Source organism: Aegilops tauschii, chromosome 2 (genome assembly GCF_002575655.3).
Source record: "Aegilops tauschii subsp. strangulata cultivar AL8/78 chromosome 2, Aet v6.0, whole genome shotgun sequence".
NCBI lineage: Eukaryota > Viridiplantae > Streptophyta > Magnoliopsida > Poales > Poaceae > Aegilops > Aegilops tauschii.
In genome coordinates, this window is record NC_053036.3 from 318,760,747 (window position 1) to 318,779,035 (window position 18,289).

Genomic DNA, 18,289 nt, shown 5'->3' on the forward strand with positions numbered 1-18,289 from the left:
CATCTTATATTTGTGAACGGATGAAGTATACGTGATAAAAAGATGTTGTGTAGCCCATCAAATTACTGCTTGTATTTCATTGATTCGTAAGTGTGGTGCCTTCCATGCTTGTTTATGTATATGGTGTTGGCAGATCATTAGATGTTATCAAAAGAAAATTATGTTGCCTGCAATACTAAATTTACAACCTAATGTACCATGCTTATAGTGCTACTTAATTTTTTGTTTGAACATCACAACATAATAATTTATATATTGTTCTGCAAGGAAAAACTATATGTCGTCACAAGGCACTACCCCAGCTAGCAATTCAAGGCAACGGTTCCGGCACGGGAAAGTACATGTATCCATCTAGTATTATGCTGATCTGCAATCCCTTATAGTGAAGCCATAGTGAAACTTGACACCAACAGGCAAAGCTAACGATTTGAAGGAAACAAGCCATTAACAAAGTCCCATAAGGCCAGAAGGCCAAGTGAAGAACAGCAATAAAAAGTGGACTTGCAGATCCTATATAAAGTCATGTACCACAATGCACCACTTAGGCTATATAAAATCACTACAAGTTACTTCCACAGTTCCACCTTGATGTAGAAGCCCTGCTCCAGCATATAGAGTTTGTCATAGATTTAAAAGACACTCTTTTGGCCCCTCAGCTGTAGAAGCTACTTTCATGTCTGCAGAAATACGAGAATTCAGAGATAAAAAAAGCTGCCTAACACATCGACTAAAGAACAAGAAGTCTAACTCTCCAAAACATTAATAATAACTTATTAGCAGCAGCTTTGCCCACACATGCACAGAATCATTAAGAGAAGACAAACTTGCTACTACTCCGGAGGGGAAATAAACCCTTTGTTTCTTGAGCACAAATATCACCGTCAAAGAAATTCTACTGTATGATAAGCCATGCATCCATATCGTTACGACTTAGGAGTTAGGACACAAAGTGATATACTACTTTGAAAATGTAAGTGCCAACTGAAAACCCAAGACGGAATACCTGGAATGTAGAAGCCCATGTAGGGGCAGACTCTCCCATATTCATCGAGCACCTTCCTGACTCGGCCTGACTTGAGTTCAATCATGTAGACGCAAGCAATGGTGCCAACAAAAATGGCATCAGTGCCCTCAGCAAAGCCGACCACAGATGCAACGGGAATCCAACTATAGTATTTGATTCCGTTAATTGAGTGTGAGAGGGCATCTTCAGAAAGCAGCGTCTTGAGATCGATTACCCTGCGTTGCGTCCATGTCTCTGCGCCCTCGGGGCCAGTCTCCCTTGACCACAGGGTTATGATCGTGTTATCCACAGCGGCAAATCCCAGGCCACCGTCCTCCATTGTCACGAGCCTCCCATAACACTTGGCCAGCGCCTCCAACACGGACAAGCGGGCTGTAGTAAGTTGGTACTCGATGGTGTAATTCCCGATGCCGCGGAAGTAGAGCGCGTCTCCCACATGGAAGCTAGCCGCAAAGTTGGCATCGACCTCGGGGTGATGAAGAGAGGTGATCTCGTTCCACGCGCCAGTCTCCGACGAGTACAGGCGGGCGGAGGTCACCCCCTTCCCCTTGTCGGTGGATACGAAGGCCACACGAAAGGGCCCACCCTCGCAGCCGCAGTGGTCGCAGCCTTCCGCGGCACAGAGCACCGCCGCTGCGTAGTCGACGTAGTCCTCCGGCTCCGGCGAGGGCTGCGGAACCCGGCGTTGGTCGTCCGTCATGGGTTCCCAGACGACGAGGTCCAAGGTCCCCTCGATGTGCGGGTTTGTGGTGGCGAAGAGGGCCCGGCCGTGGCGGCAGTCGACAACCAACCAACATGGAAGGACGGGATCCACAACGCGAAAGACGGAGGTGGGGACGAATCGGGAGTAGTAAGGCTCATCACCTTGCAGGATTTGGAGGACGCCCAGCAGGTGAGGTCTCCGGTGGAACTCGCGGTACCGGCGGCGGAAGGCGGGGCCGGCGACGAGGCGACGCCAGGGTTTGCAGACGACTGACGCGCGCACGAGGCACGCGGGATCTTCCGGCGGGAGGCGGAGAAGGATTTGCTCTACGAGGTCTTCCATTAGCGACGACGCCGACATGGTCGTAGATGCGCTTGTCGCGCGATGGAGGCGAGGGTTTCTGGTAGTCTCGAGGTGGGCTTTGGGTTTGGGCAAGTTCTCCCAACCCATAATTGCCCATGGCTACAATTTTTTCAAGGATACGTCAAGCAGACATATCGCGATCATAGATAGAAGATGATAAGATGGCGGATTTTTACAATGTTACAACAGAACTCACGGCTGCACGAGCCCGAGACCGCATGCTAACTACTCGCTACCACTCAACCGATCTAACCTAGTTGGAAGTGAACTTGCCTCCCTCAACAGGCCACAGCCCTCCAGTTCTGTCCCTCCGCCTCGATCTGCCGGAGGACCGTGCTGACAGATGGGGAAGCTCCGTTGAACACGATGTCGTTCCTATGTTTCCACAATGACCAAGCCACTAAAGTGATCAATGTCCATGCTTCCTTCCTCCTGGTCTTCTCGATGTGAAGGGAAGTCCACCATCGAATGAGTTCAGCCTCCGGCTCTGGAGTCCAGTGAGGCTTTCCCCAGTTGCCCATAATGACAGACCATATTTGTCGAGCGAGAACACATCCAAGGAGTAGGTGATCGATCGTTTCTGGCTCCTGATCGCAGAATGGGCATGCCGCCGGATGTGGCAATAAACGTCGCTGCAATCTGTCCGCCGTCCAACATCTTTTCTGCGCCGCCAACCAGGAAAAGAATTTGAACGTTGCCGGTGCTCTGGACTTCCAAATCTCCATTGCTCCTGCGGACTCAATACGTGCAGCAAAATGAGCTCGATAAGCTGACCGAGCCGAGAACAAGCCATCTCTTTCCTAAGACCAGACCACTTTGTCGTCAGTCCCGTCCGCTAGTTGGATATTCCGTAGTCGGTCGACCAATTGTATGAACTCTTGTAAGGCCTGGGTGTTCATGTTGGGCGACACATCGCGCCACCATTGTCCTGACTTAGCTTGCCTCACTGTTCTTATTTTTGTTGCGCTCTTTTTGACGACACCAAATAGGTTTGGCAGTATATCATGTATGCGTCCCTCTTGGAGCCACCAATCCGTCCAGAATAAGACCGTGGATCCGTCCCCAATGGTGCACTTTTTGGCTGCTCTGTAAATGGCTAGCGAGTCCGAGGAGACTTGGATGTTGAATTCTGCCCATGGTCTAGCCGGGTCCGTCCTTGCAAGCCACGACCATCTTGCTCTTAGCGAGATATTAAGCAGGCGCAGATTAGGCACTCCCAAACCCCCAAACTCCTCCGGCGAGCAAACTTTGTCCCAGGCGACCAAACAATGCCCTCCATGCACGTCCCGGCGACCCTTCCACATAAAACCTCTGCAAATTTTGTTGGCAGCTTCTATCGTTTTGACGGGCAGGTCCAACGCCTTCATGGCGTGTATTGGCATCGATGTCAGGGTGGTCTTCACTAGTTCCAATCGCCCGGCACGGTACAGCAGTCTCGCTTGCCAAGCTGGTAGTCTGTCCGCCATCTTGTCCACCAGGAATTGTAGTTGACTCGCTGTGATCTTCCTTAGTCCGAGTGGCAGGCCAAGGTACCTACATGGCCACCCCAACACTGGGCAACCCAACTCGGCAACTATGGTGCCGATCTGCTCATCGGTGCACCTAATCGGGTGCGCAGAACACTTCCCTAGGTTCGTGTGCAGGCCTGATGCCTTCCCGAAGTCTTGGAGAAGAAGGCTACATGCCTGGATACTTTGGGCCCCCGGCCTGATAAAGGTGACCACATCATCCGCGAAGATCGAGGTGCGGTTCCTCAGACCCGTCGGAGCGAGTGGTGCTAGAACTCCAGACTCCGCGGCGTGGTTGAGTAGGGCGTGGAGGCAGCTCATAACCATGACAAAGAGTAGTGGGGAAACTGGGTCTCCCTGCCGGAATCCACGCTTGTTGTAAATAACCTCGCCTGGCACGCCGTTGAGCAGCACCCGAGTGGAAGATGAGGCCAACAGACCGGCCACCCAAGCGATCCACTTGTCTCTGAAGCCTAGGTGTCGTAGGACCTCCAGCAAGAATGCCCAATCCGCGGTGTCGAAAGCTTTTGTTATGTCTAGCTTCAGCATGAGCGCGGGCCTTTTGGTCGATTGCAGCCACCTGACAGTGCCTTGCACGAGCATATAGTTGTCATGGAGACACCTCCCTTGAATGAACGTGCTCTGGTGAGTTCCCACGGTGTTCGTCATCTCTGGTGCCACGCGAAGAGACATGACCTTTGCAACTAGTTTGGGGAAGCTGTGAATCAAGCTTATTGGTCTGAAGTCTCTGACCTCGAGCGCTGTTGGTGATTTCGGCAGTAGAGTGACAAAGGCTTGATTTATCGAAGTTAGCCCTCGGAAGTCTAGCCTCCCAAAGGCCCTGAATGCGTCCATGACATCCTCCTTAATGATACCCCAACAGGCCACATAGAATCGCGCCGAGAACCCATCCGGTCCTGGTGCCTTGTCTAGTCCTTGTGCCCGGATGGCCGACCAAACCTCCTCCTCCGTGAAGTCGTGGTCTAGGTGCTCAAGCTGCCTCGTCGGCAGTCCTATCTCATGCACGTCAAGTGTGAATGGCCTGTCCGGAGCCTCTCCTAGCAGATTGGCGAAGAAGGAATCCACCGCCTCCGCCATCTCATCATGCTCAGATGTAATCACATCATCAACTTTGAGCTTCGATATGAAGTTCTTTCTCCTCCTATGGCTTGCATGGTTATGGAAGAACTCCGTGCAAGCGTCACCGTCCTTGAGCCATAGCACCCGGGACCTCTGCCTAGCAATGGATCGCTGCAGGGATGCCAGCCCTAGCAGTTTTTGTTTCAGAGTGCGTCGCAGCTCCAACTCAGCGTCGGACAGCGTTCTGGACTCCATTGCTACGTCGAGCCTGAGAATAACCTCCGTAGCAATTAGCAGTTGTTGTTTTATGCTACCATTATAGCGATCGCTCCAGCTCGACAGCGCCTTAGCCGTGGCCTTAAGCTTGGCTGCAAGCCTCTTGAAAGGATTTTGCGTCGCTTGTGGAGCCATCCAGGCCTGCCGAACCACCTCCTGGAAACCATCTACCTTAATCCAGAAGGCCTCAAAATGAAAACGCCTCCCTCTTCGCAGGTCCGGATCAAGCACTAGGTGCAGAGGGCAATGATCAGAGACGCTAGTGCTGAGGGCCGAGAGGAGTGACGATGGGTGTGCCTGCTCCCAGTCCATCGAGACGAGCACCCTGTCCAGCTTCTCCAATGTTGGCGCATTCCGCTCATTGAACCATGTGTACCTCCTGCCGTTGAGATAGAGGTCGATGAGCTCAAGGTCATTAATGCATCGTCGAAATCTTCCGATCATGCGTTGGTTAATCCTGTCGTTGCTCTTCTCCGTTGGATCTTTGACGAGATTAAAATCCCCGGCCACCATCTAGGGGCCAGCATGCAGCTCTCTGACCTCTCGTAGTTCCTGAATGAATTCAACCTTGCTTGCCTCCTCCTGAGGGCCATACACCCCGGTGAACCACCACCCGTGCTCGCCATAAGCGATCCAAGCCGTGACCGTATTCTGTGTCACATGAGGGTTTGACATCTGCACGTTGCTGGAGTTGCAAGCCAATAGCACCCCGCCTCTTGTTCCCACAGCCGACACGTAGAAGAAGTTGTCAAATACCGGCCCTAGACACTGCTGGCCTAGTCCCAGGTTCATGTCCTGGACCTTTGTTTCCTGAAAGCACACCACACTCGCACCCGAATACAAAATAAGGCTCTTTATTGCATCTCTTTTAGCCGGGTTGTTAATACCACGGACATTCCACACCACAATCACTTGGTTTGGTTCAGCCATTAGAAGAGGCCTACCCAAGTCCCACCCAGGCGTCAAGTACTACAGCACCATTGTCTCCCCGTCCACAACGCGCCCAAGTGGGAGCACCTCGGCCTGCCACCCGAAGAGCCCAACAATTGCAGCGATGTGCTCCTGCTGCAGCGGGCGAGAAAACAGGTCTAGGTAGGCCTGCAATGCGTCTTCGCCAATCGTTTCTCCCTCCCGCGCTATCCCTAACTGAAGCATGAGCGTGCGATGCTGCTGTTTAACAGATGAGCCAGCAGCAAATCTCCCACCGATCCTTGCGCTTCGTCGGACGTGCGAGGGTGGTGTCCTTTTCTTTCGTTTATTGCGCACCGCAGCTGGCCTGCGTAGGAGAGGCGAGACTGGTTTTTTGTAGCTAGACCGCAGCTGTTCAATCGTACGCTCGTCCTGGTGCGCCACGTCCGCCACGGGTGGGGTGTTTGTTTCTGAGCAGGATAGGCTGACCAGAAAGGTTTCCATGGCCATCATCCCCCCCCCCCCCCCCCCCCCCATGCACGCCTGGCGTGCCAACCACCGATCGACTGGAGCTCCAGGAGAAAAAAGTGTCAGCAGACTGATTCGAAATTTGAATCGCTCCAGAGTCAGTTGAGGCACCACTGAATTGGCCGTCGTCGAGGGTCCGTGTTGGCGTGTGCCATTGGCTCCTGGCAGCCCAAAGTTGGGCACTGCGGGGTCCATGCTGGACAGGTGTCCCAAAGCAGTCTGCCATCCCCTCCCCAAAGTGCCTCGGATCCTCCGCCACCGCTGCGTCAATCATGGTCAAAAGCGGCGTCTCAGGCACATCCTGCCCTGCATGCCTTTGCACGTCAGTAGTGGGCGCCATCCTTCTTTCCGCGTCAGCACTACGCATGACACGTGCTACTCCGGCCTCCTCGCCGGTCGCTCCATCCCCGGCGAAGGCCGTCTCCGGCCGCGTTGGCCATGGCGCTACAGAAGTTGGGAGATCAATTGCAACCCTTCTGTGCCCAGTGGCGTGAACCATCAACCACGCCACGGGAGAAGGGGAATCTGCGGCGGGTGTTACGTGCACCACCAGGGCCGTCCGGGTCAGCCTGCGGGTGGTCGAAGCCTGAGTCGTCGTTGTCGTCTTCGTCTCCTGAGGATGGACCCGAGCCTTGGACCGTGTTCTCCGTGTTCACCAGGTGGATGATGACTCGGTACTCCAGCATGCTCTTCTCCAGCGGAACCAGCGCGTCGGCCGGCAAGACAAGTCCGTCCGCGAGCTCCACCTCCATCTCCTCACCAGGTTCTTCCACTAGGATTAGCTTCTCCTTGGGAAGCAGGGAAGGATCATCCGTCCACGCGAATGCCTCGAAACTGCCCAAGTCTGCCCAACTCGCGGTGAGCGTGCCCAGCCGCTCCACCCATGCCGCCGAACCAAGGACAAGTTGCGCCGTCGCGTGATTCCAGACATGCGGCGGGATGTCCTCCATGTCAACCCGCACGCGATAGTGGAACGGCCGCCGGGTGGCCTGGAGCTGCCTGTTCCACGGCGAGAACCTCAGGGAGAAGCCACGACCGTCTATTACTCCGGCCCTCACCGCTGCGTCCCGCGCCGCCCTAGAGTCGAACACGAGCAGGAAGTCAGCCGGCCAGTAGCGGTGCGCGGAGAAGTTGCCAGCCACCTCGGGGACCGATTCCTCCACCGCCGCAGTGACCGCGCTCATCGCGATCCTTGGACGTCCACCAGTAACGAAGCCAACCAGCACCCAGCGCAGCGCCTCCTCCGCGGCCACCACCTCCGGGGAGCGGGGGATGACGACCTGCTCCATCCCAGGCCTCGCTGATGACGCCCCCGGCGCAGTCGTCCGCCTAGCCGCCCCCACAGCGGGGTCGAGCTCCACCGCCGGCTGCGGATCCGAGGGCACCCTGCCAGTGGAAGGCACTGCAGGGCCCAGGCGATCGTGAGCCGGCGTGACGCGCTGCCTCTGCCCCAAACCCCCCCCCCCCCCCCCCCCCCCCCCCCCCCCCTCGCGGCCTGCCGGCCCGACTCCGAGGGAGCCCTGGTGGCGGAGTGCCCAAATGGTCCCAGGCGAGCGTGAACCGGCGTGGCTCGTTGCTGGAAGGAGGCGGCGGGACCGTAGTCGTGGGAGATGGAGGCCGGCGGCGAGGACCCGACACGCAGCCCCAACCTTTCCCTGACGGGGCGGGGCGCGGCGACCGGCGGAGAAGCCGAGCGCGGCGCGCGGCACTCCCGCGCGATGTGGCCAGGGCGACGGCATCGCAGGCAGACCGTGTCGTTGAGGCACATGCTGGCGACGTGCTCCTCGCTCAAGCAGTTGAAGCAGAGCCCAGCCAGATCTGGCGGAAGGTCGGCCCTAATGCGCACGGACGGCAGGGGCGGGGCGGGAAGACGGCGGGGACGGCGGCGCTTGCGGCCAGCAGTCTGCCAACCACCACGGGTGCCGGCGTTGGCGCGCGACGGACCACGATGGAGGGGACCCGCCGGGGCGGCGTGGGGCACGCGGTGGCCGGCGGCGAGGACCGCGCAGGGGACGGAGGAGCGGTCCGGGTAGGCGGTGGGGGCGGAGTGGGGACCCCTCGGGCGGCGAGCAACTCCTCAGCACCTCGCAGTAGGACCGAGCCGGAGTGTCGTCCGCATCATCGTCGGAGGAGCTCAGATCTCCCCAGCGTGCGGGGCTGGCAGGCGAGCGAGCCATGGCAGCCCAAGGAGGCGCTGAGCAGGCCGCAGAGAGGGAGGGCGCCGGGACCGGAGTGGTCACCGGCGAAGGAGAGGTGGACGCCGCTGCCGGAGTGGCAAGCGGCGGAAGGAGGGAGGGGGGAAGCGGAGGGGGGAGCGGAGAATCGACAAAATATTTCATACCTAATAACCATCATACCATCCATTTTGATTTTGTTAATTGATTATACTGTACATACCAAAATTGCAGTAGAATCATCCTAAAAAAGTTGCAGTAGAATCCGTATCTTTTTTCAATAACCAAATAATAATACTTGTTGACTTACCAAAGAAAAACATGATGCTGTAGGCCTCGGCACACCTCGTGTCGAGATTCTGAAGGATTTTACAGCATCTACTACAACTAGAGCTCACATATCCCCCCAAACGTCCACGCGGCTTGCCCAGTCACTATCCGGACAAAAAACAACCATACAATCGGACTTGGCAACTTTGGGTCAAACGTCTGGACTGACTGGCACCACTCATACCCGGCCCATATCCAGGGCGGATATGGGGACACCCGGGCGCGCCTGCCACGCGGCTCCGACAAGCTGACCCATCCCAAATCCTCTCAAAGTTGACTAGTCCATCACTTCGACCATCCTCCTCCCGGCTCCGTAATCCATTTTTCCCGCCTCCACGCAGCCGCCCACCCCCTCCCTTGCTCGTCGTCCGTGTAGTCGTCCTCGTTCGCCGTCGCTAATGTCATCACTTACAACCCTGTCCGCCAGCATTGTCACGGATGATGCATCGGTGAAATCGGTCAGGCTCCCGGTGTGGCGGTTCCTTGCAAGGTGGAGAACCTTGCCTGGAAGGACCGTCGGCGGAGGCAGCGTGAGCGTGAAGCGGCGGTGAAGGCAGCTATGAAGATGGCCGGTGATGAGGCATACGAGCGATGTGGTGACACAAGCCAATCTATCTGTCATGGCCGCAGGGAAAAACAACTTGTCGGGCGAGCGCAACTCCGTTTCGCCCTCCGAGTGGACTGACATCCCGGGGATGAGCTTTACGGAAGACTCCCCGGACACGACCACGATGGCCAACTCGCTGCAACTCCAAAGGCATCGGGCGACGTCTGACAGTGTCGGGGCATGCCCACTTGTTGTTCGACGAAACGCCGGAACAAGACCCGACACAATCTTTGCCTCTTTGACATTTGCATTTGTAGGTTCATTTGTTGCACATACCATTAGATCAAACTTGTAGGATGATAGTTAAATTACGATGTATATTATAGAAACTAATTTTGGATAACATGATAAAGGGTGGTCAAGAGCCTTTGCAATTTAACATGGGTGTAACGCCCCGAGACCGACGCTCCAGACGGCTTCCATGTTTTTCGTTGTTGTCATGTGTTTCGTTGGTTTGTTGCATTCATTATCGCATCATTCGCATTGCATCGGCACTCGTTGCCATCTTTGTTTTTTAAAAACATGCATCCGATCGTAGTTGCCGTGTTCCCCCCTTGCTTTCGTTGACCGTTCCGAGACCAACCGTGTTTTCGGTTCCCTCTTGTCAAACCAACTAACCTCTCTCGTCAGCCCGCGATCCCCTCCCGCGCGTCCGAAAGTTGTCCCGTACCCGACCCGGTTTGTTGTTACCGTTGGATTCGGATCATCCCCAAACATCTACAAAACATCACCGTTTTCTTCATTGGACTTCCTAAACTATATTTTCTCAGCCGTCCGATTTTAATCAGATGATCCAAAATACCCCTTTCTTTCCCTATATAAAGTCCCCTAATCTATATATGGACAAACCCTAGTTTTTAGGAGGCTTGTCCCATCCATCCTTTCTCTGCCGCCGCCACTCCCTCCATCCTCCTCTTCCTCGGGATCTTCCCCGCTCCAGATCAGCAGCCACCCCTTCCCCTCCTCGAAGTTGCGACCGAACCAGCCAGGAACAACGCTCGATCCAAGGAGAGGAAATTCTCCTCGCGCTCCCGAAGGGGAGTTTCTTCTGGAGCCCCTCCTGTACGCTCCCTCTGCTCGGCCCCGTCGTCGTTCCTCCGCCACCGACAAGCTCCGGAGCGCCGACATCCGCAGCCGCAGTCCTCGTGTCTCCTTCCAGCAGCCATCGTCGCCGCCTTGCTCAGTTCGTCGCCCGCAACGGCGCAGCCGCCCCGATCCCCTTCTCCACCGGAGCTCCCTCCGCCATCGAGCATCACCAGCAGATGAGACCCGCGCCGGTGCTGCCACTTCTCGCTCGCCGGTCAAGGATCCGGTCGTTCCCCGCCTTCCCTGCCGGCCCTCGCCGACGCCAAGCCATGGCCGCGCCCCAAGCGTCTGCTGCAGCCGCCGCAAGAGACGCAGCGCCATCCCCGCCTCCTCTGACTCGCGCTCGCCCGCGTCGACGCCGGCAGGTTCCGGCCCTGCCTCAAGCTTCTGCTGCTGCCTTCTCATCGTCGTCGGGATCTTCCCCGCGTCACCGCTTCGTCGGAGAGACCACGCCGAGGCCTCCTCTTCTTCTGATCTGGCGCCGTCCAGGAGCTTGCCGCCAGATCCGGGCATCCTCCCCGCGTAGCCTCTCCGTCGCGCCGCCCGTCGCCGGAGACCAAAGCTCTGCTCCAGGCGCCGCCCGCAACCCCCTGCTTCGAACAGGAGAACGAGTGCACGAGCAGTGCCTCGCGTTGACCGCGCCCTTGCCCAGCGCCCGCTCCAGCCAGCCTCTCCATCGACTGGGCCTTGGCCCATGGTGAGGCCCCCCAGCGCCCCTTTGTTATTCTTCTGTTGGGCCTGCTTCGGTTTTAGATTCGGCCCAGTGTAGTTTTTTTTTTCATGTCTGCGATTTAGCTATTATCCAGAGTATTGCAGTTTTACAGAAAAACCCCTCATGTTCATGCATTAATAATTAATTAACCGTGCATCATTTGTAAAAACATTATATATGAAAGATGCTCAGAAATTTGTGTAGTTTAATAATATCCAACTTTCATCCATGTTTAAACTGTTTAAATGTGCTGTTTGTTTAATTTTCTCAAATGCCATGTTAAAATGATTTATTCCATAACTAATTAACCGTAACTCGGAATTTAATAAACTTTATATGTAAATAGGGTAGAAAAATGCCTAGTTTAACATGGTGCACTTCATTTTGCTGTTTAACAAGATTAAAATTGCGTTTGTGGCAGAACAGTACCAAATCTAAATTATGGACATGAGGATTTTCCGGAAATTGTTGTTTGTTGTTCTGGCCTCATTTAAATTGCCTAAAATGTGTAATTTACTTATGTCTCACCTCTTGCCATGTTAATCAACATTTAATATTGTTGGGTACATAAATGAGAGAGAACTAAATAATTGATGTGGTGTTTCGTCAATATGCAACTCGTTGCATATTGAGCTCCACTTAATTTGTAGTGTTGTTTGTTGCACTTTGCCATGCCATGCCTCATTAAACCGGACATGCATCATATTTGTTTGTGCATCATGCCATGTTTCTGTGGTGGTTGTTTACTATGTTGTTTGTTTCTTTCCGGTTTGCTTCTCCCGTTAGCTTCGGTTTCGTTCCGGAGTTGTGAGGATTCGTTCGACTACATCCGTTTGTCTTCTTCATGGACTCATTCTTCTTCCTTGTGGGATCTCAGGCAAGATGACCACCCCTCGAAATTACTTCTATCTTTGCTTTGCTAGTTGCTCGTTCTATTGCCATGCCGCGCTACCTACCACTTGCTATATCATGCCTTCCATACGGCCTTGTCAGCCCCTAACCTTTTCACCCTTCCTAGCAAACCGTTGATTGGCTATGTTACCGCTTTGCTCAGCCCCTTCTTATAGCGTTGCTAGTAGCAGGTGAAGATGAAGATTGCTCCATGTTGGATTATGTTTATGTTGGGATATCACAATATCTCTTATCTTAATTAATGCATCTATATACTTGGTAAAGGGTGGAAGGCTCGGCCTTATGCCTGGTGTTTTGTTCCACTCTTGCCGCCCCTAGTTTCCGTCATACCGGTGTTATGTTCCTTGATTTTGCATTCCTTACGCGGTTGGGTGATTTATGGGACTCCCTTGACAGTTCACTTTGAATAAAACTCCTCCAGCAAGGCCCAACCTTGCTTTTACCATTTGCCTACCTAAGCCTTTTTCCCTTGGGTTCTGCAGACTCAAGGGTCATCTTTATTTTAAACCCCCGGGCCAGTGTTCCTCTGAGTGCTGGTCCAAACTAGAGCCACTTGCAGCGCCACCTCGGGGAAACTCGAGGTCTGGTTTTAGTTGTACGTAGTGTTCATCCGGTGTGCCCTGAGAACGAGATATGTGCAGCTCCTATCGGGATTTGTCGGCACATTCGGGCGGCTTTGCTGGTTTTGTTTTACCATTGTCGAAATGTCTTGTAACCGGGATTCCGAGACTGATCGGGTCTTCCTGGGAGAAGGTTTATCCTTCGTTGACCGTGAGAGCTTATGATGGGCTAAGTTGGGACATCCCTGCAGGGTATTATCTTTCGAAAGTCGTGCCCACGGTTATGAGGCAGATGGGAATTTGTTAATGTCCGGTTGTAGAGAACTTGACACTTGACTTAATTAAAATACATCAACCACGTGTGTAGCCGTGATGGTCTCTTCTCGGCGGAGTCCGGGAAGTGAACACGGTTTCTGGGTTATGTTTGACGTAAGTAGGAGTTCAGGATCACTTCTTGATCATTGCTAGTTCACGACCGTTCCATTGCTTCTCTTCTCGCTCTTATTTGCGTATGTTAGCCACCTTATATGCTAGTGCTTGCTGTAGCTCCACCTCTTTACCCCATCCTTTCCTTTAAGCTTAAATAGTCTTGATCTCACGGGTGTGAGATTGCTGAGTCCTCGTGACTCACAGATACTTCCAAACAGTTGCAGGTGCCGATGATACCAGTGCAGGTGACGCAACCGAGCTCAAGTGGGAGCTCCATGAAGATCTTGTTCGTTGTGTTGTTTCTGTTCTTTTTGATCAGTAGTGGTGCCCAGTTGGGACGATCAGGGATCTAGCAGTTGGGTTGTCTTCTTTTCTTTTGGTTCCGTAGTCGGACCTATGTGTGTATCTCTGAATGATGTATGTTTTATTCATGTATTGTGTGAAGTGGCGATTGTAAGCCAACTCTTTATCCCATTCTTGTTCATTACATGGGATTGTGTGAAGATGACCCTTCTTGCGACAAAACCACAATGCGGTTATGCCTCTAAGTCGTTCCTTGACACGTGGGAGATATAGCCGCATCGTGGGCGTTACAAGTTGGTAATCAGAGCCATCCCCGACTTAGGAGCCCCCTGCTTGATCGAATCGCTGGCGTTGTTGAGTCTAGAACAAAAATGTTTTGAGTCTTAGGATTATATATATCGGAGAGTAGGATTATTTTTACTCCTCGGTCCTTTCGTCGCTCTGGTGAGGTCTCCTGACGTAGAAGTTTTGACTCTTCTCTCCTCAAATTTCACTAAAAAAAATTAGGATCACGCGGGTATCTTGGAATCGTTCCGATGGTTTTGTGACGAGAACATTGTTCTTGGTGCCTCCTGACATTTAGGGGTTGTGGCAGTGTCCCGGGGAGTTGAGCTCCGAGGTGTTGTCGTCACAATTTTATCGTTGCAGTTCTGGAATACCTGAGTTTCGCCGACATCGAAATCTCTTTTATGCAGTTGTTGGTGAGATCACCTCGACGCCACCCAGTACTGGGGCGGGAGTTCGGGAGTATTGCCATAACTCGTATAACGGATGCTTTTCGAAGGTTGAGGTAAACGATTTCCGAAGGTTCTTGGTTATGTGTTGACAGATGGATACAGCTGGATCTAGGGATTGTTAGTTTGGGTGATATATTTTGTGTCCCCTGTATCCCCAACACCAGATTGCATAACCAGAAAGTTTCGGGAGTTTATAAGTGGGAATTCAAGTAGCTCTTAGGATATCTTTCCGACAGATGCATGATATGAGATTGGGGTTCGACATCTAGTGGTCCGCCTGTACACGGTTGGTTTTACAGTGGTCTCGTAGTGTCTTAAAGAGTCCTTGGCTATGCCGACTCGGGGACGCTTCGTATGTCATGTGCACTGCCTTGTACATGATGGTGCTGTACGATCGAGCCCGTGTGGGCCCCACCACGAAAACTTCGGACGAAATCTCTATCATATGTTTGTTCCGGCTTATTCCGCAAGCCAAATCTTTTGTTTTCTTTTAAGTTGTGGTATTCGAGTTGCTTCAATGTCAAGTGTTGATTCCATACCTTCCCTAAACGGTGTTCTCATATTGCTATGGGAATACTAATCCTTCTTGAACATCGAGATCGTCATGTTAAATTCTTTTCCAATCGGCGTGCTTCTCTTCAAGTGGATCCGATCATTTCAACACTCGCGAGATCAATTCTCAGTTCTTTGCAACGGTGTTTATTCCATCTGCCCCAAGTTGCCTTTTGTTTTCCCGCCCTCCCATCCCTTTTTTTCAAGGACTCAGATTTCTTAATCTAGTATCCATTTTTATTCACGTCAAGTCTCTTCATTCTTTTCAATCAATGTTCTTATCCGGCGATTTCCCAGGAAGATGCTCACGAAGCTTCAAGTTTACCATTCTTCATTCTTTTCTTCTCCGGTGGATTCAATTCAAGCCTTCAGTGTTGATCGCATTCCTTTCCTCGTTTCAAATGCTTTCTCATGTCGGTGCATCTCTTAATCATCCACCTCTTGCTATTCATGTTATATGGAGTGTTGAAGATATCTCAGGAGATTCGTGTTTTCATTCAAGATCTGTTCAAGCTATTTTGAGGTTGTTATCTCATTCAAGCCATTTAATTCAACCGGTGCAATCTCCTTTTCAACTTATCATTTCAACGGTGTTTCTCTTGAGTGGGCCCTAACCCACAGGTCTTTTCCAGGATCTTACCTGACTCTTCTAATTTTCCCGGAGTTTCTAAAATTCATTGCAAAGTTTGACGTAAGAATGAATTATCATCAGTCAAATGTCTTTCTCCAAGATCTTTCAAATTCTTTGCATCGTTGGTTCAACCTTTCTAATTTTCATCCCAGAGTATCTCAACAATCCATGGTGGTGTTTCTCATCATCATTCTCAACATTTGAAGACCGAAGAAGAGTTTTTCCTCCAAATCGTATCCGTTCTCTTGAAGATTCATGGTTCTAACTTATTGCCATCCTCTCAAATTGTTTCCAATCGCGCAATTCTTTTCTTACCCATCCGGAGCATTCCAGAGTTGTTTTCATTTCTTGATCATCCAAAGGCCACCATTTCAGAAGATTTATTCGTTCTCAATATTCAGCTCTTGTTCTCCAAATCTTACCGGTGCATCGTTCAAATATCCTCTAATTAGTTCATGATCTTTTCGTTCTCATGTGTCTAAATTCTGTCAAGTATCTTCATTCATTTTCTAATTCTTTCCGTTGAATTGTGCATTTGCTACTTTCATTTTCAATTCTTACGGTGGTTCGTTCAAGAGTTCTCTTTCTTGGTTATCATATTAATTCATTCGTTGTTTCCAAATCCCACCGGTGGTTCCATCAAGACCTTATTCAAGTTTGCGCTATATCTATCTTAATCCTTTCTACGGGAATAAGTAGTATGCCAAATCCGTTGCTTGTCATCAATTTATATTGGTGAAGGATACGCATAACATAATTCTTGTTCTTGTTTCATCCAAGTGTAAATTCTTTCAACCGGAGTTTGTTCGTGATATCGATATCTCAGTTATATGTTGTCCATCTTTTCTTTCCGGAGCTTCAAGTTATTTCAATTATATCATTTCAAAGCTTCATCTAATCATTGCAAGGCTTCTCCCGGAGTTCTTTTCAACTTTCCATTTCATTTGATCATTCTTTTATTACCGGAGTTCATCATGGAGGCTCTACATGGTGGCTCATCAAGGATTCGTTTCATTCTTCAATTGTTCTTCAAGATTTCTCTCGGAGTCAAGATCCGTCAAGCTATACTCTAAAATAAACATGGTGCTCAACACATGTTTGTTTTGAGGAGTTCAAGCATTCTTCATCTTGCATTCCGAAGTGCAATTCTCTCTACCTTATCTTTTGGGATGGTGTTATGTCATTTTTGACAATTTCCTTCATGTTTCATGATTCACAAGTTGTCAGGAATGAGATAATTAAATCCATCATTTTCTCTTCGTTCAAGAGATCTTTTCAACCAATCAATCTTTTTGTTGGAGTTATATTGGGTTATATTTCACCTATAGCCTTCCCTAAGGAATGTAGCTATTTGTGGTGTTTATCAATGATCCAAGTTTTCTCCTATCCTCTCGGCGAGAGAAGATTTCATCTCTTCGTTAATCTCAAACAAGCAATTGTTTTCGTTAGTGGCAAAATTTTCACCTCATATTTTGAGAAGTTTTCCATAAGCCCACTACAAGCTTGTTCTTTTAGTTGTTGGTTTTCCAACAACTCCGTTCTATCTTTCTTTTAAGGATGCTTTCCAAATTCAATTGTGGTAGAAGTTATCATTTCCTTCTCCGCTCTTTTATTCCGACGATCTAGTTTCTATTCGTTCGTTCCGAAGGCATTGTGATGTTGCTCTCTCCACTCATCTTCTCGGTTTGTGAGGACCGTGTTCTTTTCGTGCTTATCCATTTCCAACCGGAGTGTCGTGCCCTCTTTTCAAGTTCTTCCCATTCTGGCAAGTTTTGTCTCCTCCCTCAACCGGAGTGCTGCCTGAAATCTTTCTTACCCCTTGTGCCATTCTTTCATTAGTTCCGGAGGCAATGTGTTGTTAATTTCATTGAGTATCCTCTCATCTTGTCAAGATCATATTCAATTCCTTCCAATTACAGTCGGAGTGCTGCCCAAATTATATCACTCTTATTCCTTCCTATCTTGTTTTAACCGGAGTGGTTTAAATATCTATCGTGTCACTTAACCTCAAGGTTCTCATGGTGTTCTTTGCTTCCGTTTACTACGGAGTTCTCTCAATTCGCTTATCTCCGTTGTAACTTTTCCTCAAGCTTTGCGACCTCTCAAGGTTCTTTGGTTTCACTCGTTTGTCAAGAAGCAATTTGTTTTACCTTTTCCTCTTCCGCTTTTCTCCGGTGCCATCCTAGATCTCGAGACAAGATCCTCTTGTAGTGGTGGAGTGTTGTAACGCCCCGAGACCGACACTCCAGACGGCTTCCATGTTTTTCATTGTTGTCATGTGTTTCGTTGGTTTGTTGCATTCATTATCGCATCATTCGCATTGCATCGGCACTCGTTGCCATCTTTGTTTTTAAAAACATGCATCCGATCGTAGTTGCCGCGTTCCCCCCTTGCTTTCGTTGACCGTTCCGAGACCAACCGTGTTTTCGGTTCCCTCTTGTCAAACCAACTAACCTCTCTCGTCAGCCCGCGATCCCCTCCCGCGCGTCCGAAATTTGTCCCGTACCCGACCCGGTTTGTTGTTACTGTTGGATTCGGATCATCCCCAAACATCTACAAAACATCACCGTTTTCTTCATTGGACTTCCTAAACTATATTTTCTCAGCCGTCCGATTTTAATCAGATGATCCAAAATACCCCTTTCTTTCCCTATATAAAGTCCCCTAATCTATATATGGACAAACCCTAGTTTTTAGGAGGCTTGTCCCATCCATCCTTTCTCTACCGCCGCCACTCCCTCCATCCTCCTCTTCCTCGGGATCTTCCTCGCTCCAGATCAGCAGCCACCCCTTCCCCTCCTCGAAGTTGCGACCGAACCAGCCAGGAACAACGCTCGATCCAAGGAGAGGAAATTCTCCTCGCGC

General features: G+C 51.0%; 1 protein-coding gene across 1 annotated transcript; it reads right to left on the minus strand.

The window, feature by feature from the left end:
- Window positions 1-338: 338 nt before the first annotated feature.
- On the minus strand, window positions 339-2,807 carry LOC109736014 (uncharacterized). Its single transcript, XM_020295229.4, has 2 exons — window positions 1,004-2,807; window positions 339-677 (listed from the first exon to the last, which is right to left on the minus strand). Exons 1-2 carry the CDS (start codon window positions 2,175-2,177, stop codon window positions 622-624), a joined length of 1,230 nt encoding a protein of 409 aa, XP_020150818.1. The 5' UTR covers window positions 2,178-2,807; the 3' UTR covers window positions 339-621.
- Between the last annotated feature and the right edge of the window lie 15,482 nt (window positions 2,808-18,289).